The sequence below is a fragment of the Squalius cephalus genome, assembly GCF_949319135.1.
Source record: "Squalius cephalus genome assembly, chromosome: 2".
Classification (NCBI taxonomy): domain Eukaryota; kingdom Metazoa; phylum Chordata; class Actinopteri; order Cypriniformes; family Leuciscidae; genus Squalius; species Squalius cephalus.
In genome coordinates this window covers 25,233,613-25,253,010 of record NC_137123.1, presented here as the reverse complement: position 1 = coordinate 25,253,010, position 19,398 = coordinate 25,233,613, and the positions used below count along the sequence as shown (strand labels likewise).

The 19,398-nt window shown below is 39.5% G+C and overlaps 1 protein-coding gene across 1 annotated transcript in view; it reads left to right on the top strand.

The window, feature by feature from the left end:
* Positions 1 to 19,398, top strand: part of LOC307174232 (von Willebrand factor A domain-containing protein 7-like) — a 110,473-nt gene that overhangs the window by 31,489 nt on the left and 59,586 nt on the right. Inside the window, exons 4-5 of the mRNA XM_079897959.1 lie at positions 2,264 to 2,449; positions 2,601 to 2,879. Coding sequence (XP_079754085.1) covers positions 2,264 to 2,449; positions 2,601 to 2,879 — 465 coding nt within the window. The remainder of the gene's footprint in view (positions 1 to 2,263; positions 2,450 to 2,600; positions 2,880 to 19,398) is intronic.

The following is a 19,398-nucleotide window of genomic DNA, read 5'->3' as shown; positions in this document are numbered from 1 at the left end:
ACTATAGCTGATACTCAGAGCCGTGCTTAACTGACAGAGCTGAAAGAGGATCTGTTGGGAGAAGAACTAGAGGTGAATTTCCCATTTCTGAGAAAAAGCTGGAAGTTTTCATGAGAGCCACAGTAGAGGATGCAGAGATGCAAGCATTAAAGAACGCTGTCAGTGATGGCTTGTCGAAAGAGAGATCGGCACTAGGAGGGGCTGCATCCTCCTAATGTTGTATAAGGTAAATCTGCAGGACCGGGCAGTTCTAGAAATGTGGTCTGTGAAGTTCATCTGATCACCAATCACAACTCCAAGGTTCCTGGCTCTCCTGGATGGAGTTATGGTTGATGAACCTAGCTGAATGGAGAAGTTGTGATGGAGTGTTGGGTTGGCCGGGACCACAACAATGTTGTACAATGAGGACGTTGTCATGTCAACGGAAATAGTCATCAGTGTCCCAATGTGTAGTGAGTCACTACAAGACTACTACCTTTACCGACCTTACCAGTGCAGTGCCTGAATTTGTGAACACGATATACTGATTCACAAGCTCGGGAGCTGACTGAGACGCACCAGTTTCTTAGTGTGTACCAGTTTGTTCCCTTAGTTACTGATTACTTCACATGTGGTTCATTTAGTTTTGTCTTGCATTAATGCTGAATATTTGGTTTGTGTTTATTCCTGTTCCGGTATTCTCCTGAGTGTCAGTTAATTAAAGAATAGGCCTATATATTTTTAATTCTCTGTAGTGACCAGCAAAGCATGACAGTCATATTTACTGACGTATTATGATTGAATAATAACTGACTTGTTGAAAACTGAAATACTTGTTGAGATCAAGAACCATGTGATTCATCTTTTAAAAGAGAAATGATTCAGGTTTGCTAATTGTACATTGTAAACGGCACCTTATGATTTTGTTTTTAAAGTTCCTCAGTCTATATTCAGTTTCTATATTCTATATGTAAGTAACTCAAATATGAAAGGATTGCTCTTATACTGACACTTAAAAAAAGTAACTGATGCCACTTTAGAAATTAGCTCGTGATGATTAATTTGGTTATTTTACAAGTTTGTTTATATGTAAAACTTTTTTTAATGAGGGATTTTTTTCTTGGTAAACATTTGAATAAAGTAAGTGAATAATACATGAATACTGTTCAGAGGTTTCCAACGTGTGTCCTGGAGAGCCACAGTCGTGCAGAGATTTGCTCCAACCCTGATTAAACTCATCTGCCTAGCTTTCTAACCCTTAAGACCTTGATTAGATTGTTCAAGTGTGTTTGTTCAGGGTTGGAGCAAAACTCTGCATGACTGTGGTTCACCAGGACCAACATTGGCCTGGTTAGTCACAATAATTGATTACATAATTAATGCATAAAGAACATGCATTGAACCTATAATGCCATATGGCCAATCATTTTGAAGAACTTCCTGAGTTTCTGGGACCTTAATGTGCAAGAACATTTTGGTCCTATTGTGGAATGTGAATATTTTTTCCAAAGATTATGATACACTGGAAAACTCTTTGCTGGAAAAGTACTAAAGCAAATTAAAATTAAGCAATTTAGAAGTTTTTATGTGAATGGTCAAAGGTGGTTTTATGGATTGGAGCCTCACTCAACAGTTTGCATCAGGTTAGTTTTATGACTGCTGTAGATGTTTCAAAACAATTTTGTATGTTATTTCACATTTAATGAAGGCTACTGTGTATGATTTATACTTTTTGTGTGTGTGATGTGATACAATATTTTAAAGGCAGCCATGTCTTAATAATATAATTCCTCTATCATGGTTAATCATTTGCTGAGTTCTGATTGCATGACAACTTCTGTACACTGTGAGATAAGACATAATGTATATGTATGTCATCAGAGCCTAACAATGATTCAAAATCAAGGAGACAGACAGGAGGAACAGAAACAGATTGAAGGTACCTTGAATAGAAGGTAATAAGGTGTATTATATACATTTCTATTCTATTCTATTCTATTCTATTCTATTCTATTCTATTCTATTCTATTCATTTTCTATTATATATTATATATGATGGATACATTGCAATATCACAATATATATTAATTCCACTCACTTCTCTATAGAGATTTTAATTCCTTCATTTCATTTAATTTGTCTACTGGTTTAGTCAGTTTATTTTTGTACTTTTGACATATAATATAGGGTTTTTTTTTCTTTTCTTTTTTTCTTCTATTTTTCTTTTTCTTTTTTGCACAGGCAAGCATTATTAAATTGCTGAATTTTATTCTTCTTGACTCAGATGATCATGAAGTCATTAGTACCCATTGTGGCCCTGATCACACTAGTGTCCAGGGTGCAGGCTTTTGTGTCAGTCGGGGGTAGCGGAAACACCCATGTGACCATTACTAGTTCTGCTGTGATGGCAAAAATCCACGAGGTGTGTGAAGCAGTGGCTGAATCAGAAGGAAGAGTATTCAATCCAACGGTGAGTTTGTGTACAAATAGGGGCATAAAAAGCTGTAAACATGTAAACATGAATATTGTGCAATTCTTCTGAAGACAAATAATTGTTTTGAGAAATGTCATGTTCTACTCAAAATGATGATAACTAATTTAATTTTTCCACTTTAACACAGGGCCCATCACCTGAAGAGCTGCTGCGTGCGTGTCTGGGCACGGCCACAGGTGAGGTTTCGGGTGCCAAGTTCCGTACGGCACTGAATCAGATCTACATGCAGAATGGATTTTTGGACCGCGATTTCATGGCCAGTGCACCACACCACTTCAATAATGAGGCCTTCGCTGAGGGGCGCAACCTCATCATTCAGGGAACTGCAGCCATAAAAGCGAATGTCCGCACTGACAACCTTCAGTCTGCCAGAGAAACACTAGGGCGAGTGTGTCACACACTACAGGTGGGTGAGAGGGAGATACAGTCAGAGACTATGACAAGCATATTGCTGCAAAATTGCTCAAGAACATGGTTTTACTCATTAAACTATTTTAACACATAAATATAGTTTTTATAAGAAATTATTTTGTTTATGGATGCCACATGTTTCTCTAAAAGATGTTTTCCAGCAAATAAAAAAAAATTGGCTTTCAATATTAACTTTATATAAGACATTCAGTTAAGAATATTTGTCATATTTACACATTTACTGTGCTTCTTTTAAAGGGGACATATCATGCTAAATCCACTCTTTTAGCCCTTAAATGCATTTTGTTGTATATTTTTAGGTTTTAGAAGTATAGAAAATTTGAAATTAGTCTCTTCAGGTGTTTCGTTGATATCTTTATATTCTGTTTTGGCCTTATTTTTCAACCTGTTCCGATTTTTCTATTCTCTATGACGTTTTGTGAACAATTACGTCACAGTATTTGCAGCGGAACTGCCAAAAAAGGACATCGACTACCGGCTCAACACTTCGAGCAATCCGCCATTTTTATTTCTCGCTACGATTTTGTAGTCCAAGCTCAAAGATGCAGAACTTACGAGAGGGTAAGTCAAAATGTTCGGTTGTTGGATGTAGTAAGTAACCCACACGCTTCATTACACCGTCTCCCAGCATCAGAACCTCTTCGAAGTGCCTGGTTGAGTTTTATTTTTAACGGAAATGTACCCATAAAGTCATTTTTGTGTGCGCGAACGCGAAGCACTTCAAGGATAACTACTTCAGCAACAACAGGGTTTTTCCTGCATTGAACTTGTTTTAGCGCCCGCCAAAGCGATTTTTTTTGTCCCGCAAAAGTCTTATTTGATCGGTGAGTAATGTAGATGAACTGCTGCGCTTGTGACAGGGCGCATATTTAACTGAAAGAACGAGCAGAGAGAGAGACCCGGTCGCGCGCGCGCTCTCTCTCTCTTCCGAGCCAGGCGAAAGTGTAAACAAGACTTCACCGTCTCCAAACTAGGCGCTGTCTTGCTCTCTCTCCCTCGCACATATTAATCAAAATAAAACGACACGGTGGTAAAAGGTCGGAACACCAAAGTTTCATGTGGAGCATTCAGAGATATTTTTTTCCTGAATTACCGTGTGAATTGTGCTAAATAAGTTGCTTTATCTTTTCTGAAAATTGTTCTGGGCATTAAGCTGACATAAAACAACACTTTAATAAAACGAAAAAACTATCCAATGATGAAATGTTTTCTGTGTTGACACAAATCTTGGATGTCCAAAAGTTTCTGTGCCGCTAGATAATCGTATCTCTGCTATCAAACTACAGAAATGGCCGAACGGGGTGGAGTTGAACCGAGTGTCACCTCTACAACCTGGAGAGGGGGCGGGGTATGACGTGTCTCATTTGCATTTAAAAAGACTGCACCAAAACGAGTTGCTCTCAGACGCACATCAGAAAAGGGGTAGAAAAGGGGCCTGTGGAGCTATAATAATGAGGAATTCAGACCCAAGCATTGCAGTTCCGCTTTATATAGACCACAAATGTATGATTTATATGTAAAAAGGAACGATTTAAAAGCATGATATGTCTCCTTTAAAAATACAGTAAGTAAATATAAAATATATTTGTTTGTGTGTATATATATATATATATATATATATATATATATATATATATATCATCACAACTCTCTAAAGATTTTTAGCATGGGAATGGATATGACAATGTTAATGTATTTGGTATTGGCGGAATAGATCTGCTACATTGCTGCTGCTTCTGCTGTTGATTATTGCTGTTGTTGTAGATTATTATTGCTTCTGCTGCAGAGCAAGTACAGGAACTTGCTACTGCCAAAACATACGCTGATATGCTGCTGTGAGTATGTGAGACATACTGCTGCTGCACTTAAAGCATATATATAAATTACCCATAGCAGATCTATACAGGTGGAGCTGAGGAAGGTGAAGAGTTTTAGATAGACTCTGAAAACGCGCTGCAAACTGCTATACGCTAATTAAACAGCCATTTATGTTGTGATCAGCAAGCTCATTGGCTGCAGATGCGACATGTACCAATCAGCTTGTGCCAAGTATTGCCAAAAGTATTGGGACACCCCTCCAAATCATTGAATTCAGGTGGTCCAATCACTTCCATGGCCACTGTTGTATAAAATCAAGCACCTAGGCATGCAGACTGTTTCTACAAACATTTGTGAAAGAATGGGTCGCTCTCAGGAGCTCAGTGAATTTGAGCGTGGCACTGTGATAGGTTGCCACCTGTGCAATAAATCCATTCATGAAATTTTCTCACTACTAAATACTAAAAACTCAGCCACGAAGTGGTAGGCTTCGTAAAATCACAGAGCGGGGTCAGGGCATGCTGAGGCGCACAGTGCGCAGAAGTCGCCAACCTTCTGCAGAGTAAATAGCTACAGACCTCCAAACTTCGTGTGCCCTTCAGATTAGCTCAAGAACAGTGCGTAGTAGAGCTTCACGGAATGGATTTCCATGGCTATACACACTTCTCTATCTGGCAATCCGATGGACGAGTCTGGGTTTGGTGGTTGCCAGGAGAACGGTACTTGCCTGACTGCATTGTGCCAAGTGTAAAATTTGGTGGAGGGGGGATTATGGTGTGGGGTTGTTTTTTTAGGGGTTGGGCTTGGCCCCTTAGTTCCAGTGAAAGGAACCCTTAATGCTTTGGCATACCTAGACATTTTGGACAATTTCATGCTCCCAACTTTGTGGGAACAGTTTGGGGATGGCCCCTTCCTGTTCCAACATGACTGCACACCAGTGCACAAAGCAAGGTCCATAAAGACATGGATGAGCGAGTTTGGTGTGGAGGAACTTGACTGACCTGCACAGAGTCCTAACCTCAACCCAATAGAACACCTTTGGGATAAATCGGAGACTGCAAGCCAGGCCTTCTTGTGTCTCAGTGCCTGACCTCACAAATGCTCTTCTAGAAGAATGGTCAACAATTTCCATAAACACACTCCTAAACCTTGTGAAAAGCCTTCCAGAACAGTTGAAGCTGTTATAGCTGCAAAGGGTGGGCCAACTCCATATTAAACCCTACGGATTAAGAATGGGATGTCATTAAAGTTCAAGTGCATGTAAAGGCAGACGTCCCAAAACTTTTGGCAATATAGTTGAGCTGTGAATATCATCAGTTTGTGTTAAGGACCCATTAGCCTGTGCCATCCAACATTTCATGACATAACTAGGCATATATATATATATATATATATATATATATATATATATATATATATAACATAAGCTTTAATGTAACGTAAGCTTTAATATAATTAATATTATATTATGTTACTCCTTAATTTTAATTCTTTTTTTTTTTTGCAGGATTTTTATAGCCACAGTAACTGGGTCGAATTAGGGAACAAAAGTCCATATGTCAACCTCATCAGACCAGATCTCAAAATTGATAACATTGCAGGTAGATAAAGCCAGCGGGTAAGATTTATGAGAGATATGTGGAAAATAAAAACGTGGAGATAACACCATCTTTGTTGCCTTGTCCAATGTTCATTTGTAATAGCTCTTAATAATAAATGTTTAAAATGAAAACTGGAGATAAGTGAACAGGTGTCTTGGTGCATAACTGATAAGAGGTTACACCGGTGAGTATATATCATATTGTATGAGATTAATCTATGTTGACTGTTCCTTAAACAGCAAATAAGTAAATTAAGTGCATGTTTGTGATTTATGTGTGATGTATACTGCTGTAAATATAATGCATGTGCATTTGTTCATGTGTAGACTTTGCAATGCCAACATGCAGTGACTGTGCCAGTGGTACCTGTCCAAACCAGCTGCTGCCTGCTATTCTGAATGGGAAGTACCTCACTTCAGGATACATGGGCTTGTTCTCCTCTGACAAACCTCCAGGTGTGTAAACATTTTTTATGTTTATGTTTATACCAGAAACATGCATGGACATATATACTGTACAAAATATAAGGTGAACTCAAAATGTATTATTAACTACTTCCACTACTTTTTTTAAGCTAACTGATTAACTTGTGTTTGTGTCTTATCAGCTTCCTATAATGAGTTGTTTTAAGTTGTTATGTGCAAACGTTGTTGTAACTAGGATGTTGATGGTACGGTTGTAGCTCAAGTAATTTCTTAACACATCTTGCACTTTTTTTTTCTCTTTCTAATCAGAAAAACAAAGCCAATTTGTTATATTTTGTTCATAAGGTTCATAATGGTTTCAAATAAACAAAGTCCAAATTTACCAAAGGGAACTAACTGTGACAACACAAAATGAATTAAAGGGGAGGTATAATGGCATTTTCACAAGATGGAAAATAAATCTCTGATGTCCCCAGAGTGTGTATGTGAAGTTTTAGCTCAAAATACCCCACAGATATTTTATATAGCATGTTAAAATTTTAACTTTTTGAGGGTGAGCAAAAATGTACCGTTTTTGTGTCTGTCCCTTTAAATGCAAATGAGCTGCTGCTCCCAGCACAGAGGGCGGAGCTACAAGAGCTTTTGTCCTTTTACCTCACACAGACATGCACTGAAAAACCTTTAGCCTTTTATGTTCAAACCCGAGTCAGACAAAGATGGAGAGACTCAAGAAGAAGTGACAACATTTCTGAATGGTTAGTTTGTGAATTTAGGTAGCTTATGTGTAGTCATCTTCTAGTCATTGATTAGCATATTGAATTTATTGAAAGGATAGCCCCTTGAGATGTAACATCTCATTTTCAAGGGGGTCCTAGAAACACAAACAGAATAATATAACACAAAACACAACTACCTTACAAATATACAAAACAAAAGAAATGCTCAACCTGTCCCCCACACCCACAAACCACAGTTGAAATACAAAAACTCAACATCATACATCAGTAACATCAACATAAGTCCAGTTAATAACTGAAAATCCTTGGATTCTCAAAAAAAGAAAGAAGAAAAAAAGAAGAAAAATAAAAAACATGAACAGGTTATTTTAAGATAAGAAAATAAAGATAGCCTAAAGCGATTAAGGGAGGTAGTAGATCTCAGAGAAACAGATTATTCCAGTCAAAAGGGGCTTTTTTATATTCTGTCATGAATTTTAATTAAGTTTTGTTTTAAATATAGACATTAAAACAAAACTTCAACAAAACTTCAACAAAATCAACAAAAGCAGAGCTAACACATCTAGTAGTTCAAAACCTAACTTTTTTTAACTTTTTACCAAATTACCAAAATAAGACATCAGCTGCATTTCCCCACTTAAGAAACATTTTAAAAGTGATTAGAAGTGGAAGAAGTGTGTGGATTTGGAGAAAAAATATTCTTAAGTGTTACAATTTCATTATTTGTATTTTATGCGTATGTGAAAGGTAAATGTACAAAAGCACAGCAAATCAAACCTTTTGAGGTGCAAGTTAAAGGAGAAAACTTATTGTAAAGAGAATATAACGGTACACTCTCTTAAGCATATTTCATTTTTAGTTATATTCTATTGTTTATTATTTTAGTTATATTCTCTTTGAAAGGTAAATGTAGCCATGGTGGGGATACTGATTTCAGCAGTACCAAGAATCCTCGAGGTGGGATCAGTAAAGATGAACGCCATTCCCATACTGCTGATCTACACAATAATGCTGTGAACCTGGCATCTGAAGCCACCCTGGAGCTGCTGGAGGACATACGTGGAGCTGTAGGAAACAAGGACTACCTTCGGTATGGGGATAAATTCCTTATATACCTTTAGACATATTCAAATATTCATTTTTTTTTTTTTTTTTTTTCAAAGGAATTAATACTTTTACTCAACAAGGACACATTAAACTGACTATTAAATTGTCACTTAGAATGATGATTTCTGAAGGATCATGTGACACTGAAGACTGGACTTATGGCTGCTTTAAAAGCTTTGCAATTACAGGAATAAATACATTTTAAAATATATTCAAACAGAAAACAGTTATTTAAAACGTTAATAATAATTCAAAATAGTGCTGTTTTACTGTGTTTTTGATCAAATAAATTTAGCCTTGGTGAGAATAAGTTTGGATAAGACTGACCCCGAACTTTTATATGGTAGTGTATGTAGCATTCCTAATTTCTAAGTCTAAATAATGTATATAATTATAAATGTAATGTGAATGCAAATGTAAAAACCATTAACCAGAATAATATTTTTTTCCTCCATTAGGCTGATGGGTATTGCACGATCTGCAGTACTGGCTTTTGTGATTGACACCACAGGCAGTATGGCGAAGGATATTGCAGAAGCCAAGAGAGTCGCCTTCAACATCATTGACAGTAAGAAAGGGACTCAAGATGAACCATCTGAATATATTCTGGTGCCGTTTAATGATCCAGGTGAGTGCAAAAGGGGTTTCCATTAAGCACTGGAATACATATCACATAGAAATATTTAGTAAAAATAAACCTTTTTAATTACTCTAAACTGTTTTTATTGATACTTTTCATTATTGAATGCAATTTAAAATAGGTTTATTTAATAGCATCATTTCTTCATCATCTTAGATTGTTTCCCCACTGAGTTTCTTGTTCTCTGTGAAGAAAAAAATTCAATTCTGCCTTAGAATTTGGTACTTTTTGGAACAGCCTTCGTGTTGGGAATGTGCCTGTATGGTGGCTTATAATGTTGCCTCTGTACAATTATGTACTTTTTTACAATTATTATGGAAAAAGTGGTTTATTTTTTTACAGATACAATTTGTATGAATTTGCAGTTTTTGGACCACTAATAAGAACCACAGACCCAAATGTAATGAAGATAGAGATCGCCATGCTCGAAGCTAAAGGAGGAGGAGACCTCCCAGAAATGTGCCTATCAGGACTTCAGGTACTGTGTTGTGTGGCCTTTCAGCTAGAGATGCACCGATGTATCAGCCAACAATCGGTATCAGACGGCCGATAAAAGCTATTATTTTCACTATCAGCCATTCGATTGTTTAAAAACAGCCGATGATTAGTGCCGATTGTATCCTGTCAATCAAAAGTGTGCGGTAAAACCATGACCGACTGCAACTCACAAGAAAATCTCTCGTGTTAAATTTAAGGCAAGTTAATGTGACAATAAGGCATTAACAGCTAAAAACATCTACATATAAAAGCAGGCTCAATTTGACCCTATGAAACACCCACAGTTCAAGCCAGGGTTGCCAGGTCTGCAGTTTTTCCCTATACTAAACATTATTTGTAGTGCACCTCTCATCCAATAATCGCAAATAGCTTTGTGCCTTGTTATAAAAAGAAACAAAGTGCTATCTTTCTAAATCGGTCCATTTTATCATGAAATTAAAACAATAAATGGTGTTTTGACGCTCTTAAATGTGACATGACAGATCGCTGTGGTTTTAGTTTTTAGTTTAACCTTTATTGTCATTAAGATAAGATAAGATAAGATAAGAATCACTTTATTCGCCAAATGCATCAGCAGATACACAGGAATTTGATATGGCCATCAGTAACACACAAACTCAACACACAAACATATATGCGTATAGCTGCAAAAAACATGCCTAAAACAATCAATCAAATAATAAAATAGTCCAAAAATACTGCTGGATCAGCTATTCATAAGGGAAATGGCTCTTGGAAAAAAACTATTTAGATGGCGTGAGGTCCTTGTCCTCACCGCCCTGTACCTTCTTCCTGAGGGAAGCAGCCTAAAAATGTCACTTGCTGGATGGGACTGATCAGGAGCAATTTTAGCTGCCCTCTTCCTGACTCTGGCCTCATACAGGTCGTTAAGTGACAGCTGCCTCTGTCCAGTCAGCCTCTCTGCTGTACGCACATCGCGCTGTAGTCTGACCTTCGCCGCATTGTGCGTTGTATACAACAAAATGTGATATCTCTCATAGAAATCAAACTGTATTCATCCATATTACCCACATAAAAACAATAAGTTAAACAATAAAAATAGCTTAAAGTGTCTTGTGCATGATATAGCAACAATATGGCATACATGTCCGTTTAAAATGATTGAAACAGCTGTGGGGGGATAGAGGCAGGGAAGAGGGAATTCAGTTCAAAAATGGCTGTTGGGTAAAAGCTTTTTTCAAGGCTCAGCTAAACAGACAGGAACTGCACTGGCGGCCCACAGAAGCGAAAGCTAGCGCATTTGCATCCACTATTCAGTGTGATAATCTTTGCTTTGTGACCGCATGTGCATCCTCCCAAGCCCACTTAAAGCTGCTCTGACTACCTGAACTTGGCAGAGCGCTTGATATACGCTCTTAATGCCCGAACCGGGCAGAGTAAGTGCAACTCTCGCTCGTCCTTCAAAACAGGAAGAGCAGGTAGATTAATGACATGTGCTCTGAACAGAGTGGAGAGCACCTTAGGTACGTAAACATGCCTTGGTTTGAGGACGACTTTACAGTCATTTGGCCCAAACTCAAGGCTCACAAAGAGTGCTTGCAAGTCACCCACTTGCTTGACTGACGCTAGGGCTAGCAGAAGGGCAGCATTCATCGAAAGCTCATATTCAGTCTGTCCTCCCTGGTTTGTCTGATGACCCGAAGGAGTAGCGCGACCAGGGGAAAGGCATACAGGGGAAGCGCAGGTTGCGCTGTGCCCATAAGAGGAGGCATCTCACCAGTTTGTACTGAGACCTCGATCTGAGTCCACCTTGGTGGTTTATGTACGACACTACTGCCATGTTGTCAGAGCAGACTAAGACACGGTGCCCTTTCAGTTTTGGTAGGAAGTTTTTGAGGGCCAGAAAAACCACCAGCATTGCTTGGCAGTTGATATGCTGCTGTTTGTCCATGCCCGACCAGGAGCCGGATGTCGCCCTGCCCTCGAACAGAGCTCCCCAACCCGTGCTGGAGGCATCTGTCAAGACCACCTTCCTTCTGGAGATCAACTCCAATTCTTCGTTGGTCTGGTACAGACGGGGGTCCTTCCAAGGGGCCAGGGCCATGACATAGCCGTGGTCCACCTTGAAACGAAGGTGGGCTGGAACCCGTGGTTTCAGCCAATACTGCAGGGGCCACATGTGTAGCAGGCCCAGCAGAATTACAGATGATGCAGCCTCCATTAGGCCCAGTATCCTCTGAAATGCTCTGAGGGGGAGTGATACCCCTACTCTGAAAGAATAGAGCTTGCTCCGTGGAGAGCCAGGCCCGCCTTTGGGCCAAATCGAGAACTGCTCCCAGGAAGGAGCTGGCCAACTCTGGCTGGAAGACTGGAAGGTTGATCCTGAGTCCCAGACATTCCAAATGGCTGAGGAGCAAAGACCTGTGAATATTCAACTCAGCCTCTGAGTGGGCCAATATGAGACAGTCATTGAGGTAATTCAGCATGCTTATTCCCTTCTGTCTCAGAGGGCCATATCCATGCACTTCCTAAAGGTGCGTGGAGCCATATACAGTCCATATTGGGAAGAGGAAAAGTTCTCAATATTTTTTATTTTGTCCGCTATAACAACGGTGAGTTGCATGGGTGCGTGAACATTTAAATGAATGGACCCAGTGCTTGCAACGAACACATCGCCTGCAACACCTGGAACAAGGAGTTGGGGGGCAGACTCGAGACTTTTTGGAGGGTGATCCGGCTGTAGGAGGCTCAGGAGCTTCTGAGTCTCAGGAAAAGGGTAGTGCTTGGCGGAGCGAGAGCGTCTATTGAGGCTTAGAGTCTGACTTGGACTGGGTGATGAAAGGTGCGGGCTTTGCGGGCTGCTGAGTTGGTTGATCATCTGGGCAGTTGCCTTTGTAGCGCACATAGCCAAGTCTGTTGGGCTGCTCAGCTCTCTGAAAGCAGCGGGGTCAGGGCCAGACGTTCATGGAGTGGAGGAGTTTGGCCTGAAAAACCTGGAGGACTGCCATGGAGTGGAGGGCAGAGCCCGTCTGACCTGCGAGGGCTGAAGTGGTCCTACAGGTCTTGGATGGGTGACTTTAACTTTCCATCCCAGGGCTGTGGGCGGGCAGAGGTGCGCAGTTTTTATTGACCACTCAACATGGTTCTTCTATTTTCTAACCTTCTGTCTCTCCCGCAGTTGGCTCTGACAGGCGCTCCCTCCTCCTCGCAAATATATGTGTTCACCGACGCTCCACCAAAGGATACATACCTGGAGAATATCATCACCGCCCTCATCCGCAGCACCAAGTCTACGGTAAACTGTCCATCGTTGTTTCACTTTCAGTCTTTGCCATCAACATTTTAACCAGTCCTCCATTAGTTTCCCACTTTTTCATCTCTCGCCATCTCTTTTCAGGTGTCTTTCTTCATGACGACATATAGCAGGAGGAGAAGGGCTTTGAAGTCAGGGCCAGATTTTCATGTGTATTATGACATGGCCATGGCCTCTGGAGGTCAAGCCATTGAGGTCCCCAAGTCCAGTATCTCTCAAGCCACTGATATCATTGTTGATACCTCCACTTCAACCCTGGTATGATCAGCGTCTTATAGTCATTTTGAAATTGTAAATATTTCACAAACAAAACAGTTATAACAGCTTACTGGTATAAATTATTAAAGCCGAAGTTTTTTCCTTGCAAATGTTTGCACGCTATGTCTTCTTCTGTCAGGTGACAATTCTTCAGCGCTCCAGGGATCCAGGACGTGTGGAGAGTTTCTCCTTCCTACTGGATGAGTCTGTGTCCAACACTACTATCTACATCACAGGAAGTAGCCTCACATTCAACCTACGCAGCCCGACAGGTAAATTCAAAACTGCTTTTAGTAGAATGCGAACCACATATTATTGAAAACTAAATTAAAGCATTTTTGTTAACTAAAATAAAAATGTAACTAACATAAAAATATTGTTTGTAACCAAACCATTTTCATGATACAAAAATTAACTAAAATTGATTTAAAAAATTTTCCATAATTCTAAAGTGAAGATCATGGTCACCCACTAGTAATGACTGAAGTCATTTTAAGCTTTTGAGGGTTTTGTAAAGTTTTGGATGGTAATGATTCAAATGTTACTACATCCTTCTAAAGGAATTACTAATTATTTGGATCAGTATTCTAAAGTGAAGATCACGGTACCCCACTAGTAATGACTCAAGTGTTACCAAAACCATCAGCAGGAATTACTATCCAGTACTTTACAAAAACCTCAAAAGTTTGCTATGATTTCAATCAATACTAGAGAATTATCATGTTTTTTTCCTTAGAATACTGATCCAAATAATTAGTAATTCCTTCCATTTGGTAATACTCGAGTCAATACTAGTGGGTTATCATTACCTTTACTTTAGAATTAATTATATATTATGCATTATTATTTTTAAATAATATTCATATTAACAATTAACATGACGACTAAACATTTATTTTAGAATTTACAGGCCCCATTAGCCGTCATTTTGAATTTCAGCTATCCCGATAAATTTGTATCATCTTAATTTCATTTTAGTCCAGGATAAGTCGTAGTGTCATGCACGTTTCCTGTCTAACCAGAAATGGGGAAAGAAACGTATCAAAATAAATGACCAGAAGGTTTAATATCAAAAGCAGAGGCAGGAAAATTGCACACTTATATTATGATATTATATATATTATTATATTATAAAACTTGAAACCTTTGCAGCCTGCCAGCATTAAACATGAAATACCACTAGGTCACAATGACACTGAGAAATTGAAATAATTAGCATATTAATATTGGCAGCCATACAAATGAAATAAACTGAATCTAGAAAAATCTGAAAATTTTATTAAAACTAACAATGTTAGAGTGAAATGTAAGTTATTGAAAAAAAAAGAAAAAAAAGAAAAAACACTAAATAAAAATGTAAAACTAGTATGTGTTGCGAATTGATTATATTATATTGTGCTGTACTCATTTGATTGATTGTTGATTGTTATTATGCACAGCTTCAATATAAGATATAAAAGTAAGTTCTTCCACTATTATCTATTTTAATGCACTTGCTTCCAGGTGTGTCTCAATCTAACACTGTTTCCAACGGACCTCTGGGAACAATTCAGAGTGTAGGAAACCAGCAACGGATCCAATTAAATGAAACTGAGATGGGCCTGTGGCACATTGACATGACGACAACTCGAGCCTACACCATAAAAGTGATTGGTGAGCCATCATGTACATATTTAATAAACCAATGCAATACAAAAGACTAAGGGCTCTATCATACACGGCACAATGCGGTGCCAGGCAAGTGTTTTTTGCTAGTTTCAGCCCAACGCAGTTATCATATGTCCTGCACCACGTTGCTTAAATTGCAAATGCATTTGCGCCCATTTGTGTGCACATGGGCGTGCTGGTCTGAAAACGAGGTGTGTTCAGGTGCATTGTTGGCGTGTTGCTATTTTGAGGCAGCACACAAACATGCCAAATATTAAAAATAAAAGGATTACAAATGTAAAAGATTATTATTGTGTACATAGGATAATGGAATCCGGCTTGTCCCGTAGATGGTTTGCTTGCACACTTTAACCTTGCGCACAAGCAGATCCGTTTCCTCTCTGGAGAAGCGTTCAGTCTTTCCACTTGCAAATTCCGCCATGTAAATAGCGAATCCACCATGACGCGAGCGCAACTGGCTTTTAAAGGAAATGACGCCCTTATTGGTTTACTGCACGTTACGCCCAAAACACACCCATTACTCATTAAGAGAATGGAGGGACAACACTTTTAGACCATGCATGGGGCGAACCAACCATTTTTCCCATCGTCAAACTAGCAAAAGTGGATTCGGACACGCCTTAAGTGCACTTACGCCATTCGCTTTAGAGTCGACCACGCGCTTGGATCGTTAAAATGGGGCCCCAAGTCTTTGCCAACCTGTTCTTCTGCCTTTGTAATGTAGAGAGTAAAAAAAAATAAATTAATTTAAAAGAACATTCATTTTTCAGGTCAGAGTACGATTACATTCATTTACGACTTTGTGGAGGAATTCAAAGGACCTCATCCTGGATATGCTGTCATTGATGGGCGGCCATCAGCAGGTTTGAACCACTGTTGTGGTCAACTATGAATCGATTCTTAAAAAAAAAAAAAAAAAAAAAAAGTTATAATTATTTGCTCTTTATTCAGGCTCACCAGTTAAGCTGCTACTAACACTGACTGGACAGAAAGGTCCAGAGGTTCTAGAGGTGCATGAGGTCGCTCTCATGGAGGTGTCTGGGGTCAAAGTGTCTAATGGAACCATAGAGAAAATGGGTGGTGGAGATTTCCTAGTTACTGTGAAAGAAGTTCCAGAAGGAGAGTTTGTGGTCTTGCTAAAAGGAAAAGACAAGACTGTCTCCAGCCTGTTCCAGAGGCAGACCACCACACAGATGTCTCAGTCCAAAGTCACTGTCAAGGTACAAACTGCATTCTTTTTTGGAACATGACACTTATTTTCAAAACTAAATTATTTGATCTATTATGCCACTCAAAACTTGTGAGATGTACCAAAAGTTAGACAGCATCTTCAGATATGCTGCCTCTTAAGATAACTATTCTTGTCAGAGTTGAGTGAAGGGAGCAAGGACTCAAGTGCAGGAAACAATGGGCTTTATTAATAAAAATAAAAATAAATACAAACAAAACCTACCGAGGGGGAAACCATGACAAGCAGAAAGATTAACACGACATTACTCGACCAGAGCTAGGAAACACTCAAGGGAACATTCAATGACGATCCAGCACAGGACTGCAAACACAAGGAGAATAAATATGGAGAGCAAACAAAGCAGGTAACGACGGAGGACAGGTGGGGCAAATGAACCAATTAAACCATTAAACGTGTTCACACAAAACATGACAACATTAAAGCACACAGCTAGTGTAAAACACAAGCTACACAGCACAAGACAAAACATGACATGAAAGCACAAAACACACGGACAGAAGAGCACAAGAACGAGCAAATGCTCATTCCATGCGCTCACGACAGAAGACAAACAAACACTGAGCATGAATGTCTGAATCCCGATACCAAACATGAAACCAGGCACACAGACAAAGACAAGAAAATACAGGAGTGTCAGGGCTCTGTCACAAAACCAAGAAAAACTTGGTCCCTAATGAGGCACACCGAAAACAAGACAGGAACATAACACAAGACGATACACAGCAGACAACACAAGACAGGATTATCACAAAGAACAAAGACCAGCACACCAACATGACAACACAAAACAGAAAGGGATCAAACTACAGAAACAAGGAGAGGAGGGGAGCCAAGTCAGAGCCAGCGGGAACATCCACAAAATCATAAGGAGGAATCAGGGAGGGACGGGCGGGTTGAGCCAGGGAGGCTCCAGCGGGTCTGGAGTCCTGGCAGAAGGCCAGGGTGGAACCGAAGGGACAGACCATGGGGGCTCCAGCCAATCAAGAACCCCAACAGATGGCCAGGCCAGGACTGGAGTGAAGGACCAGACGGACTCCGGCAGGTCTGGAGACCCGACAGAGGATCAGGACGGAGCTAGTGGAACGGACCAGGCGGGTTCCGGTGGATCTGGAGTCCCAGTTGAGAGCCAGGGCGGCGCTGGGAGCATAGGCAGAGCTGGCATGACTGGCAGCAAGGGCGGCGCCGGCAAGGCAGACAGCAAGGACAGAGTCGAATGGGTAGGCAGAGCTGGCAAGGCAAGATGCTTGGGTGGAGCCGGTGGAGCCGGCAGTGCAGGAAGAACAGACTGGTCAGACTCGGGGACGTTAGGGTTAGACATGACAGGGACCAGGGTGAGAAATGGGAACATCATAAAGAAACAATAATGGGGTTTATTAATAATAAAAATAAAACAAAACCTACCCCGAGGGTGAGAAGGAAGGAAGGGAACATTCAATGACAATCCAGCACAGGACTGCAAACACAAGGAGAATAAATAGGGAGAGCGAACGAGGGAGGACAGGTGGGGCAAATGAACCAATAATCATGTAACAAGATGGGCGGGGCTAGATATTCACAGGAGATTGTCATTGTGATTTGTTTTACTGGCCATGTGCTTGTGTTCTAGTCATGTTTGTTGTGAGCACATGGCTTTTCATGTGTGTTTCCTTGTGCCATGTGCTCAGAACAAATGTGACTCGAACTTCCAGAGCTGCCAACTCTCACGCATTCACCGTGAAACTCAAGCAATTGACACTTTTCACATGCTCTCACGCAACACATCCATTTTCGCACGCACAGAAAAATCGCAAAGCAAAGAGGACACGGAGACCGTCAGACTAGACAGTGCAGGTTACTTATGATATAAAAAAAAAGTCTCAGCTCTCAGATTCTGTCAATTTTATTACGAAATTCAAACAATAAATGCTGTTTTGGCGCTTGTAAATGTGACGCGACAGATCCCTAGCGGCACATGAACCGATCATCTCTACTAGCTAATAGTAGCCTAAATAAACACGAATGAACAATGTTGAAAGATACAGTACAACTTACCGAAATGTATATTCCTCATACATAATATTGATCAATCAGTGTTTTTTAACTGCGGAAAGGGGTAAATAAAACAGCTGGAGAACAATTATGTCACATAACATTTAGGCTACCTCAGGAAAGCAATAATGACCATAATATAGGCTATAGCACGTTAGTTGGCTAGAAAAAAAAGAGCTATAGAGAGTATTTTGCTAAATATGTGTACTATATTACATATATATTTTTTTATATTTTTACTTATATCATTAAATAAAGTTGTTGTAATTATAAAAAACGCATTATATTTAATTTGAGTTATTTTTAACCTTTAACCTTAAATAAAACTACCAGCTGATAGGGCTCTCTGTTTACAGCATTAGAGCATTATTAGCATGAGATATTTTTTTTTCTTGAGAAAAAATTGCACCTATCTTGTGTAGCCTACCTAATCCATTATTTATCCAAATGAGTCAATATTAAATCAAATCACAAGAATTTAACTGAATTGAAATCGTGAAATTTGTGTCAAGCAATGATAAAAAAACGTAGCTTATAAGAAATTGCACTATGTAAACATTGTAACATGTTGTCACTAAACCTAATAAAATTCAGCTTAGTTACTAAACTAAAATGTTTTGACAATCACAATACACTTATTGTGATGGAAGATTTGTTTTTTAAACACCCAAACCTTAATGCACAACCTTTTCATAACAATTTTGTATCACTCTCAGCAAACATATCACACTCTCTAAAGATGTACTCTTGATGATGAAACATACTTACTGTAAGATGAAATATCTATGTATAAAATTACCCAGAGTATGTGGTTTTGTCACAGATCAGCCTTGTCACCTCCTCTGCACTACATTTCCCATCACCCCCTTAGCTCTCACCTGCACGTCATTCATGATCACACACACACCTCCACCTCATCATTACCCTCATCACTGCCTCTATTACAGACACCTCACCCCAGCTCATTGTCCAGTCTCGTTTTCACATTGTGGACTATCTCCCTGTCTCGTCCTTCTAGTGTATCCATTCCCTCATGTGTTCATCTGCCTCGTCACCCACACTCCACTTATTGTTCAATAAAACGCCCTGTTTATCACCCATCATCCTCTCCTTGTCTGCATTACGTAACAGGTTTCAGTTGTTCATATTTTTTTGTAAAATGACAATATATTTTAGTATCAAATTAT